The 13297-nt window shown below is 41.3% G+C and overlaps 1 protein-coding gene across 3 annotated transcripts in view; it reads right to left on the bottom strand.

Moving 5' to 3' along the window:
* Positions 1-13297, bottom strand: part of MVB12B (multivesicular body subunit 12B) — a 51939-nt gene that overhangs the window by 14945 nt on the left and 23697 nt on the right. For all 3 annotated transcript variants that reach the window (XM_087704735.1, XM_087704734.1, XM_087704736.1), the window contains exon 7: positions 12639-12736. In XM_087704735.1, coding sequence (XP_087560861.1) covers positions 12639-12736 — 98 coding nt within the window. The remainder of the gene's footprint in view (positions 1-12638; positions 12737-13297) is intronic.

The following is a 13297-nucleotide window of genomic DNA, read 5'->3' as shown; positions in this document are numbered from 1 at the left end:
AATTATTATTACTATTATTATTTTTAATCCCCCTGCCTTTCTATGAAAGAGCGTAGGGTGGCGTATCTCTCCCGCCCAGCCTGTTTATTTTCCTCTCGCCTGAAAAGAAGGAGAGGATTTATTCCAGACTACAAGAACCACAGGTTCCATCAGCCCCAGCCTGCTGCTTCGGACTACGGTTCTCGTTAGGTTTCAGAAGAGCAACTGGGAAGGTGGGAGCTGCAGTCGGATGCTAACCAGAAGGCTGGGGAAGTCTGTGTATGTATCGGGAGGCACACTTTGCAACGGATTTTCGCTCCCGACAGCCGTTGCCCCATCTGCTCTTCTATGCTCTACTCTGCAATGATTACTCACGTGTCAAACTAGGCAAGTTCACATTCACGAGACCCTGGGATACGTTTCCTGCCTGGTCTTTCCCAGGGAACCGGTGGTTGTGTTCTCACAACCCAGCTGCACCCGAATCAAACTTTGCACATTGCATGAATATGGTTGCAACGCCTCGGACTGATGTAGTTACATGTGTTGTGTGAAGGAAGTTTGTGTGAAAAAATGTGTTTTACTCTGCTTGCTTTGAGGGAGGGAGGGAGGGAAGTAGAGATGAATGGATGGATGAATGAAGGGAGAGAGAGAAAGAAGGAAGGAGGGAGGGAAGGAAGGAGAGAGACAGAGAGAGAGAGAAAGTAAGTAAGAAGGGAGGGAGGAAGGAGGAAGGGAAGGAAGATGGAATAATGAAAGAAAGGAAGGAAGATGCAAGGATAAAAGGAAAGAAGGAAGGAAGGAAGGAAGGAAGGAAGGAAGGAAGGAAGGAAGGAAAGCTATAGTACAATAAGAAAATAGAAGAAAGTAGAAAAAAGAACAAGATATACAGGAAGATATAACAGCAAAAAGAAGTTACTTCCAATATTCTTCACAGCAGTTATAAGCACAATTATATTTTAACCTGCCTCTCTGAAGTTACATCACCACAACTCTCTCCTTTCTATAATCTATCCCATCTAATCATCAAAACCATAAATCACAGCTTCATTTTTTCACAAAAGAAAATCCATAAGGGATTTCAAATCACCAATAAATGCAGATATACCACCCTTTCCCTAATCCAAGAAGTCATCTTATCCATCTCGGGAAATTCTACGTTCTCTCCATTTCACTAACCTGTCCTCCATTGTGGGCCAGGCCAAAGCTTTTCATTCCACCTGACTCAGCCAAATAATAATAATCAAAATGTTTGGGAAAGCGAGTGATAGCAATCCATCAGTTAGCGCAAAAAATTGAGTAAATCCAACAAGCCGATCAGAAATGGCATTAAGAAATAAAACTTTTTTTAAAAAAAAAAATTAAGAATAGAAAATAAATAAATAAAAAGAACACAACGTGAGGCATTTAAAAAAAGTCTTCATTGACACATTAAGAAACAAACATGGATATTTGATCCAGGATGAATTAATGTTAACCTTTGAGGTGATATGGGATTAAATAAGACGCCATAGAAAATTTTCTACAAGTTGTTCAGTTTGTTAACAGGGAGTTCTGAAACTTTAATCTTGTCTGTATTATTATTGTTCTTCCTGTTAACTATGTGGTCATTAATATAGTGTACAGATAACTGGTTAGTAATTTGCAAATGGATTTGGTGGTTTAAAATCTTTTTGGGCCTGTTTTGAAAGGATGGGGGGGAGAAATTAATTCTGTAATTAGTAATGTATTAAGCATTATTTAATTAGGGGGGATAATATGTGTATATAGGTTTTTTTTTTCATTTTCAATTCACTTTTTTAATGTCTTGCTTGTTCTTTTGTGTTTGTTTTTTCTACTCTTAAATTTTTTTGAGTTTTGTATTTTTAATTTTTTTAACAAAATAAAACATTTGAGGAGAATAATAAGAAATAATAAGGAGAAGAAATACTACTACTACTACTACTACTACTACTACTACTACTACTACTAATAATAATAATAATAATAATAGCAGCAGCAACAACAACCCCACCGAAGAGAGAATTGTCTTCCAAGCTAGTTGCGAATGCTCCAACACTGGAAGTTTTTAAGAAGATGTTGGATAACCATTTGTCTGAAGTGGTGTAGGGTTTCCTGCCTAAGCAGGGGGTTGGACTAGAAGACCTCCAAGGTCCCTTCCAACTCTGTTATTCTGTTCTATTCTATTCTATTCTATTTGAATGCATTTTTAGAAATATTTCTCTGGAGGGGTAACTACTTCACGAAAAACAGATTTTGGAAAAGTCCAGCAAGGAACCAGAAGTTTTTACAAAAAGGCCTGTTCAATTATGAAAATTCTAAGTAGCCAACTGAAAAGGAAGCCAGCAGAAGAACTAGCCCTGTCAACAGCCCTGTTTTTCTGAGCTAAAAACATAAAGCCGCATTAAAGCACAATTTCACGCCTCTTTCCAGTTATTAAAAGTAAATCCTTCTTGACAAGGGGGAAAACTATCACAAGCAGCTTTGTTTTCATTTGTGCCACAAGCAGTATCAACGCAAGATGTGTGAACATTTCCTCTGCATATTTAACTCAGAGTACAAATTAGGTACCCTATTATTTTTCAGCAGGTTTTTTTTAAGTTCCTCTTTATCCTCCTTTAAAAAAAAAAAAGCCATTTGTGACACCGTCAGGGACAAAAAAAACCCTTCCTGGAAGGAGAGAAAAGGAAAAGAAGAAGACACAAGTTTTCCTTTAAACACCACACCAAACATTGGTCAACATAGTGGAAGAGACTAAATTCATCTCCTCGGTGTGTGTATATGCTCACACACACGTGTGCTTTAACACGCCATAAAACCAGGCAATAAGGCTCTATAAAACTTGTTTTTAATTTTACTCTGAACTCCATCAAGCACATCGTATACAAGCCTTGAAAAAAAGGAGAAGGGGGGGGGGAGGAGGAGGAGAGGGAAAGAGAGAATAGTGTGAAAAGTAATTTTGCATAATCAGTACATGCCATCTGGAACAATTAAACGATTTCTATAGAACTATGAGGATCAGTCATATCTGCTTATTAAAGATCAGAAATTATACAAGTCATAAATCCTCGAAAAAACTACATGTGCTCTCGCCTGTCAACGCTGTTTTAACTTCAGATGCTGAAGAATGCACGATTAAGGCTGAGGAAAAAAAAAGATTAATATATGCAAATTACATCGAGCATTTAAAATCCCCAGCAACTGTCTCGGGTTTCTCCTGTCCTTATTTTGCTGCATTTATGTTTTATTCATCCTTCCGCGCAACTCACCTGTCATTTCATAAGCTATAATATTATGGGGGTATTATTAAACAGCATAAAGCCCCTGTTTTAATTGGAAAGCTTCATTGCATTTTCCAATTATTTGGACTAAATTAAAAGCAGATGTACATAGTTTAATAAGGAGTCTAATATCAGTTCCGGGAAATCAAAATTCACTGCCATTGTGGCGTTGCAATACTTTTACAAAGTGTTCCCCATTTTGAAGGAGGTTGTCGGCATGTTACCCCCCCTTCTTCTTTCTTTGAGGGGGGGGGGGAATCAGCCCCAGCAATCTGTTAATTGTCATTCTGTTAATAACTGTTTAAATATCCAACTGGCATAGGAGCATCCTATTCATAAAAGAACAGAGAAAGAAAACAGCTAGCTGAGCAGAAGTAAAAGCACATTCTTAATAAGACATTTTGCTACATCTGGAACATGATATTCACACCGGTGGGGATAATTAACCAAGCACGGAATTGCAGATTGTGGGATATCTGTGTATATGTGCGTGTGTGTGTGTGTGTGAAGAAAGAACTTTATTCCAGAATTGATTAGTTGGGTGAACTATTTCTTTCTCCCACGCAAACAAACTATGAAGTATTGTTGGCTTTTTTTTTTTTAAAGAACTCTCAGGCTCCATATAAAAATATTTAGCACAAAAAATTCATGATCTGAGAGCTACTTAAATGCCAAGTCAATAAAGCAATGGAATATATACATTAAAGGAAAATATTTGTGGCTCAGGGCTGAAATGAGGGGTCCTTGATGCTCTCTGAGCTTGGCTGTTTCCTTGCAGACGTTTCATTATCAAACTGGGTAACATCATCAGTGCTAGAAGGGAGTAGGGTTTGTGGAGAGGAGGAGAAGGGGAAGAGGGAGGGTGGGACAACATTGATGATGTTACCTAATTTGGTAATGAAACATCTGCAAGAAATGCAGAAGGACCCTCCATTTCAGCCTTGAACCACAAATATTTTTCTTTAATGTCTATATTCCATTGTTTTATGCGGCCACTTGACTTGGCATCTAAGTAGCTCTCATATCATGCATATTTTGTACTAAAGATTTTTATATGGAACCTAAGAGTTCTTAAATTTTTTTAAAAAAATAAGCCTTCAATACTTCATTGTTAGTTTGCATGGGAGAAGGAAATGGCTCAACCCAACAGATCAATTCTGGAAAAATATTCTTTCTTCACCGCCAAGTTCTTTTGGGTGGCTCCATGAGAACCTTCTCAAACTTCTCCAAAGATTGGGCTACCAGGAAGATTTCCACTAGCAGAAGACAAGAGACATTGCTAATCAGTGCCATGAGTTCTTTGGGCTAAAAAAGACTTCAGTTCTTTTGCGTTGTCTCATGAACACACCCCCCCCCCCCGTCTTTTCCTAAAACCAAGAAGAATCTGCTAGGAGAAGACAACAGGCATTAACTAACTAAGATTTCCTGAGGCTAATAAAGACCTCCACAGTAGCTTGCCCTCAATAAAATCACTCCAAAGCATACAAATATATGGTTAGAATGGGAATACAAAATGGCAGGGATGTGTTAAAAGAGGAATTCAGCAACGAACATGGCAACTCTTCTTCGTAAGAAGGCAAAAGCGGTCTTCCCTAGCGAAGCTAAAGGGAATCATTTCGCAGCAAATTAAAACAACAGCATTCCTCCCCACTCCAAAATTATCCATGTTAATAAAGGTAGTTTACTGGGCCGCATGAACTATTTAATTATCTTTGAAAAGTGAATGGTGTGTAAGGGGTGGATAATGAATCAAAACAATCGTTTTGGGATGAAAAGACATGACTAAGCGTTGATTAAATTGTCTTTCCCCATCGAAGGCAGATAAAAGATTTATTAAAAAAAAAAACCAGAGGCAATTGAAGTCCACATAATATCGTGGCAGGAAGCATATGGCTGTTTGGTGGGGGAAGCCAACACAAGAAGAAGAAGAAAAAAGAAATAGTACAATAGGGATGGAAAGAGAATCAAGGAATGTTGGCATTCTCATTCAGAGTGCCACCTTAGCTCATTAATCAATGCCAATGTATTTCTATAGACTCAAGAGCTGGAAAAAGCTACTGCTCAAAACATCAGCTGGATGTTGGATTTTCCATGCCAAGGGCCACCTTGGCATTTGGACATTACTTTTTTTTTAAATTCAAGTTTGGCCTGGTCACTCTTTCCCAAAGTTTGAGTTGCACATTTATATCATTTAAAAGAGAGATATAAAAATGCCATAACAGCTGATTACTTTTGATTATTCATAACAGCTTGGAAGTCCATGAAGAGATCAAACACAGTTGAGTTTGGTCACTGTTTGTTGAATTAACTCTACTTCCCAAACATTACAAATTACTAAGATCTTGTGTCCACTCCAGAAAAAGGAGGTGATCCCTCTTTATAAGACTGTATTACAGGAATTCATCAACCATTGGCCAAGGAAGCTTAGAGCCTAGCGGAAAACTTAGATTCTCTTCACAAAGCACACAAGCCACCTCCTAGTTTTACCCATTTTTTTAAAATGCACAATGCTTTTATACATTCATAAATGGGCAATTTGAAATCCTCCAGTGAGAACATTAATTTATATGTTTCATTAACTTTGTTCAGGGAAGCCACTCCAGTAGACTTTGGCCCGCTTACAAAATCCATATGTACAATTAAAAGACATAAAAACCTAAAAGGCATAAAATGGAACTGCCCAGATAATTGCAATGACTTAGGAGGGGGCCATCCTAGAGGAGATCAAAGTTCAAGACATCCAAAGATGTCACCCCTCTGATAGAAGTTCAGTCTTGCAAAGGAGGTCAAAAGAAAAGATGTATTGTCAACAACCTTCTCTTATCCTGGACCATACTGCTTTGTTGTGTTCAACCAGCATCCTTTACTTCATTAAGGAATTAGACCATAGTCTGGGTTGGAGAATACACTGATCTGATCAAATTGATCGGGTTTGTACCCGCTCCAGACGTAGAATTAAGAGGAGTTGAAGCAGTGGTGAAATTCAAAAATTTTCCCTACCGGTTCTGTGGGTGTGGCTTGGTGGGCATGGCTTGGTGGTCATGTGACTGGGTGGGTGTGGCTGCACAACTGACTCACACACAATGTAGAAGCAGGTGGGCTTCACACAGAATGTCCCCTGCAACAAGCAGGAACCTCACAGAGTCACAGAGAGCTCAAAACCCCAACTATTACACTTGACACAAAAATAACACAAAAGCTGCACAACCGATTCATACACTGGACTTCACCCAAAATGGCCCCTTGCAACAAGCAGGAACCTCACAGACAATCAGGCACAGCTGATTGTCGCAAGCATTTCACCCCTGAGTTTGAAGTCCCCGGCTCCTGAACTTGAAGAGATTTTAACATTTGCATTCACTAAGTTGTAGGAAATGAGCACGCTGAGCCCGAGGGACGGGGGGGGGGGTGTGTGTCAAGCATGTTATCAGTCTTGAGACCTTTGGCACCCACAAGAGATCTAAGTCCAGTCCATCTTGAATTCCATTGACTGTTATCTACCACCAATTTGCTTTGACTGTTAGTAGTTCAGGTTCTTGAAGAAAGCATTAGCCTGTCGTTAGTAGCTCAGGTTCTTGTACAAAGCATTAGTGTGTCGTATTCATTTGAACCACCCTGGCTCCTGATTTCCTGCACTTGGCAGTAAGTTGACACAGAGTGAAGGCAAATGCTCGGCTTGTGACCTTCTTGGTTAAGCTCATTGTGCAAATCACGGCTAAAATTCCAGCTTCTCCAAGCAGCAAGTTCAGGAGCTCCTGAACTAAAGAGAGGGCTGGGTTACCTAACCTCAGAGATCCCTTCTGATCTTGCAGTCGGATGATCTGGAAGCCAGCAATCCTGAAAACAGCTGCACTGTCAGCAGAGAGCTAAGCCCTTGATGCCATAAAACATTGGAAGGTGCCAAGCAAGAGGAGGAGGGAAGGGAAAGGAACAAGAAACAGTTCACACTAGCGAACAAAAGAGCTCAGCCTGGCATGGCTCATTGTCTTATAGACAACAATGAGAGAAATCTCCCGAATAATTAGCTCCTTTGCAGCAAACTGACAGATCCTTTCTTTGCTGGGCTAATCTACGGGAGGCCTCGTGTTCTTTCGAGACAAGGCAGCTTACACATTAAACTTTGACTTTCTGTCCGTTCCCCTTTTTGAAGTGCAATGCTTTTCTGGGGACACACAACCGTACAGATGAGGGACACCAGTCAAGGACCCATGTTCTGGTGGATGCTAAACCAGGATATGAACCAAGATCACTTGGGAATCGGGTCTCCAGCCATAGTTAATGCACTGAGTTCCCCTTCTGAATCTTACATGAGCACCATCATTGCTACAAAGGGAGTGGGCTTAACAGACAGGTAAATAATCAGACAGACATATGGAAGGCCTTTGGGTGAATTATGTTACGATTTCCTCAAACAAGGATTTTGAAATGATTTGTTTTTTGTGGTTCATCTTACCTTCCCCAGCAGGAAAAGAAGAAAATATTCATTGCCTTCTGGGTCCTTGCTGCTGCCTGAGCTTGGTGGTTTTCTTACAGACATTTCATGAACCTGCTAGGTAACATCATCAGGGCTAGAAGGAACAGTATATAAACAGAGAGCAAAGCTCACTCCTTTCTAGCCCTGATGGTGTTACCTAGTTGGGTCGTGAATCGTCTGTAAAAAAACAACCAAGCTCAGAGAACACCAAGGACCCCACAGCCCTCCTCCTCCCCTCCACATACCCCACTCTCTTGTAGCACTGATGATATTACGTAGTGGGGTAATGAAACGTCTGCAAGAAAACAACCAAGCTCAGAAAGCACCAAGGGCCCCATATTTTCTACCTGTTCCTAATCTTGGCATTGAGAAATCCAAAACACATGATCCACATAAATTAAGGATGTCACTATACACCATACCTATCAAGTTTGATGTCTGGCCAAGCACATTGTTAGGAATATAATCTAACAGTTGGGTTGGCAATTATATAAATCATATAGCAATGCTGTACCTGTTTCTTTAAATCATACTGTAAAATATGATTGGTTGCTGTTTCCTAAATCAGCCATAAGAGGGAGCCAGAATGACTGTTAGCTCTCTGTTTTGTTAGATGCTAGGCTGATCTGATCTGAGTGTTTTGGAAGCTGGCTGTTAGAAAGTGCCGTGAGCTATTGTAAGTTTTGCAACTGCTAGCAAACTTTAAGTACCAGATTGTTTGTATGATTATGGACTATGTTATTTGGATAATCCCTTAATTGAAAGACATTGATGACTGACTGTCTTATCCGTGTATGACTTGGACTGTTTGATGGACTCTGATACCTCTATTTCCATGAAAGTAAAAGCCTATTTAAACTGCAGTGTCTCTGTATGCTGGTATGTGTGTTCTCCAACACAACTCTCACAACGCTTCTCTGAACGCACTCGCTCTCCCATCGGGGAGCTTACCTAACACACATGAGAGAGAAATAGCTCTGGAGTTCGGATACAAGCAACAGCTTGCTTATCTGATGAAACCCAACACCTGCTGCAGTTTTATTATGCAAGATTCTACAAAGGCTTGTACAAAGACAAACCTGAAGACACCAGATTCTCCCTCACCTGAGTATTGCAGTCAGCCTTGTAACAGAGGTGGACAGAAGCTTTTCTCTGTTCCTGAGTACATTTACACCTAAGCTCTCTTCTTGAATTACTAAATGATCCTAACCAAGCAGGGAGCCTAGGTGTCTTTTTAAGAGGATCCTGCATTGGGAAGGAAGGGTGGATTCTTGGTATAATTTACCATCTGAATTGCACTGGCCAGGAATGAAGGAAAGAACTGAGCCAATGAGAAGAAGAAAAGAAAAGATGAATTGGGACAGCCTTGCCAAAACTTCTCACAACAAAACAAAGAAGAGTAACAGCTCCTCTCCAGTAACACACAATTTGTCCATAAGTCTTACCAAAGCCTTTTGTGGATAAATGAAGCATCTTGTGCAAGCATTTCAAGCCAAAGCATTTTTTTTTCTTCTTCTTTTGTTTTGGGGTTTTGGAAGCAAACCCAACTTTTCTCCCTCCGGGAGCCATTAACATATTGTCTTGGAACACGCTGTTTATTAACTTCCCTCCCGCCCCAAAGCTGCCAAGGTATTAAAAAGCTCATCCATTTAGCCTGAAACTTTTGATGGAGTATCTGCGCTCCTCAAACTGACATGCCTATAGGAAGGGTAAGGTCTGGGATTTAGGCCCACTGAAGTAAATATGGCAGTGAAAAGTAAGCTTAGAGATGTTTCAAATTAATGACAAATCCCATTATTTTACTCGTGTTTAATTTGAAAGAGACTGAACTGATAAACACTCAGGAGTATGCCAAGGAAATTTAGATACTTTCTACATCCTGCTGCTATCAAAGGGAAAGAAATATCCAATGTCTAGATTTGTGCCTACTGAAATGAACTGGAAAGTCATTGGTTTAACTTTTGTTCATTACGTAGCATGCTTATAAATGAATATTAAAGTGTGTTATGATTTTCTCCGTCCCTTATTTAATAATAAATAGGAACGGACACCATTCTGTCTCCATTATCTTCACAAATAAGGAAACTATTCTGCTCTCTTTCAACCTGCACATACGATTTTTTTTATTTACACCTTCAATGCGAATAACCTTCTTTTTTTAAAAAAACTCTGATTAAAAAAAGATTTTTTAAAAGACTATTAAAGAAAGATTGTTCTAGTATTCTTAAATGACGAGAAAGATCCACAGAATTCTAACATTTAGACCACACTGTTAAGATTCTAGAAGGAGTAAAGTTTTGAGAAGAACATTAAAGAGTTATCCAACCCAGAACTAAGGAGAAACTTCATGTCAGGGAGAATAATTTATCAGTGGAAAGGCTTGTCTCCGGAAGCTGTGGGTGCTCCATCACTAGAAGTTTTTAGGAAGAAACTAGACAGCTATTTGTCTGGAATGGTAGAAGGACAGAGGTTGGACTAGAAGACCTCCAATGTCCCTTCCAGCTCTATGGTATAAGGACTCCTGCCATGGACTAGAGGTTGGGTTGGACTAGAAGACCTCCAAAGTCCCTTCTAGCTCTATGATTCTACAGCCATATTCCAATCCAAGGGATGAAGTTTGCTCCATCATACCAATTCAATTCATCATCCAAAATCAACCATCTTTATTCTTCCTAGGCTGCCAGTTTTTTGTGACTGAGTCTACGTTACTCTCACCTTAATCACACCCTAACGCAGTCAATCTTTTTTCCAGTGGGGCAGGAAGCACACAATCACACTTTTCCTTTCCCATCGAAAATGACTATTTTGGAAGATAGAAGAATTATCTAACTAACGGAGCCATCGATGGGAATTCTAAGTCTTGAAGTGGGCAATGAAAGAACTGACGCGAAGGGATAATTGGAGGGATCTAGGATCATGGCATATTATAATCCAGTAAAACCACTGGGCAATGGGAAAATTTCAGTTAATTCACCGTATGACTTTATTTGTTGATAAAGCGGTTATGGCTGCTTCTCTTATATCCAACAATCCTAGACAGCTCATAAGGAAGCCAAAAAAACCCCCCAGCAATTAAAAAACACAACCACAAAGGCACAAGCAACAACTAATTCACTAAATTTAAAGCACTCCCCATGTTTCCAAAATTTCCAGATGTGTCTTCTTAAAACACCAGCACAAGATGGCCTATAATAAGGGCGAGGGGGGGAAAAGCTGTTTATCCTTGAAAGGGAGGGGGGAAAAATACATTTCTACTTGCATTTTTTTTATCGTACCTTGACAAAATTATGGAAAGCCTCAAAGACAAGAGATGAATTTTTTTTAAAAAAATTATTTAAGTTTAAGTTGATTAATCTAACCAATTACGCTAATGAAAAGGCGAGCTCTGTTCCGTCCCGTTACGAGGGAAAAATTTAAGGGCCGTTTCTCTTGCGAGGGAAATAAAAAGATACGATAGGTGCCAGGTTCGTTTTAATAATACATGCTGTGAGCTGCGCCCGCCATCTTGCAAAAGCAGAAACACACACATACACACACACACACACACACACACACAAACACACAGAGGCATCTCGACACCTCGGTGCTGCAGCTTATTGTTCCTTAAGTGACGGAAGGTTTAATCAAGGAAACAGGCCATCCATCACATGAAACCAGGCAGACTGTGTGGGTCTGACAGCGTGCACATGGCTTTATACGCTGGGAAAACCTCGCCACCTGTTAGCCACTAACCTTTTACACAAGGATCCGCGATGCAAGCTTTGTCCCCTTCTCCCCTCTCCCCTCTCCCCGATGAGATTCTCTTTTATTTCAAAACTATCCCCCGTTATTGGCAGGGACAGACGGTGGAGAACGATGGCTGTTTTATGCGCTGCCGTCAACAATTTATGCCTCCTTAAAGTGACTTATTTCTCCTCCCGACTTCCGTTATTAGAAATCATCTCCTCCTCCTTCCTTGAAGCAGCTTGTTCTCCTTCTGTGCCTCAGGGATGTTATCAGAATAAGAGTTGGCAAGGGACCTTGGAGGTCTTCTAGTCCAGAGCTCCCCAATCTTTCGGACCTCAGGGACCACTAAATTCATAATTTGAAATCCCGCGGACAACTAATATGATCTGCCTAATGACCGGCTGGCTGGGCGTGGCTAGGTGGTCATGTGACTGGGTGGGTGTGGCCAACTCGATGTCACTCACATCAAGGGGGATCTCGCCAGCCTCTACTCGCCCCTCCCCTCCCAGCCCCTCCTCGCCTGCCCGCCCGGGGTCCTTAGGGTCCCAGGAAGCAGTTGCTGGAGGTAAGCAGCCACCAGGAGAAAGAGTTGGCAAAACAGCTCAGTTAAATTGGATCTGACTGAGAAGGAAGCTCAGCAGAAGCACCTCACTGAGGACTAGGAGCATGGGCTTTCCAAGCAGAGGGAAGACCTGCGGGAGTTCAAGGCCAGGTGCCGGCGCCTGGAGGCTCAGCGGGCCAAGATGGTCAGCGATTTTTACGCCATGATGCAGTCCCAATGGAATGAGGCTCTCCGGCTCTTCACCACCAGCGGCTCTTCCCTCCAGCCTTCGCCCAAAGCCCCCCACCAGGAGGCTGAAGCAGACCCCAAGTTAGAATTTCTGCCCCCCCTCTGACATCTACAAAAATACCCCGAAGGGGGAGAGTCTCTGCAGCAACACAAGTGTTCATTGCACATATCTGTCCCAGGGTCTGTAGTTTGAGGACCCCTGATTTAGTGCCATATAAAAAATGCAAATAATTTTTCTGCGGACCACCAAAATTTCAGCAGAGGCAGATATTTTTCCATTGTTTTCCTCCCCAAAAGCTAGGTGCGTTTTATACTTCGGAGCGTCTTATACTCCAAAAAATACGGTCTGCAGAGAAAATCTCTTTATTGAACAAGGAGATCTGCCACTTACCTGAAATGGCATATAAATTGGAGTGCTGATATTCAAAATCTGGCCGAGTGCCATTCCCCTTCCCTCGGAAACTGGCGGGAAGCGTCAACGATATATGTCTAAAGAGAAGAGACAAAAGAACATATTTGGATGCCAAGAACAACCAAATTAGGGAGGCAGGGGCGCTCATGGAGATTGGCTTCGGCTGATTGTCTTGCCTAGCTGGATGACCTTGGGCCAGTCACTCCCTTTCTGCCCTAGGAAGGAGGCAATGGCAAACCAAAACATTGCCAAGAAAACCACAGGGGTTTTGTCCAGGCAGCACCCGAGAATTGGACACCAGTGAAGGGAAGAAAAAGGAAAAAACAGTGGCAAAGTTGGGTTATCAAGAGCTTAACTGGAAGATGATGACTTGGTTATAATGGAACTAGTTTGGTCTAGTGGCTGGCACCAGACTAGAAATTAGGAGACTGTGAGTTCTAGTCCTGCCGTAGGCATGAATGCTAACTAGCTGACTGTGAATTCTAGTCCGACCTTAGGCATGAAAACTGGCTGGGTGACTTTGGATCAATCACTAGGAGATGGCGAGTTATAGTCCTGCCTTAGGTATAAAAGCTGGCTGGGTGATGGTGAGTTATAGTCCCACCTTAGGCACGGGAGCCGGCTGGGTGACTTTGGGC

This window comes from Thamnophis sirtalis, unplaced genomic scaffold, assembly GCF_051295495.1.
Source record: "Thamnophis sirtalis isolate CommonGarterSnake01/CBP01778 unplaced genomic scaffold, rThaSir2_p1.2 scaffold_2, whole genome shotgun sequence".
In the NCBI taxonomy this organism is placed as follows: domain Eukaryota; kingdom Metazoa; phylum Chordata; class Lepidosauria; order Squamata; family Natricidae; genus Thamnophis; species Thamnophis sirtalis.
This window is presented reverse-complemented; position numbering and strand designations above follow the sequence as displayed.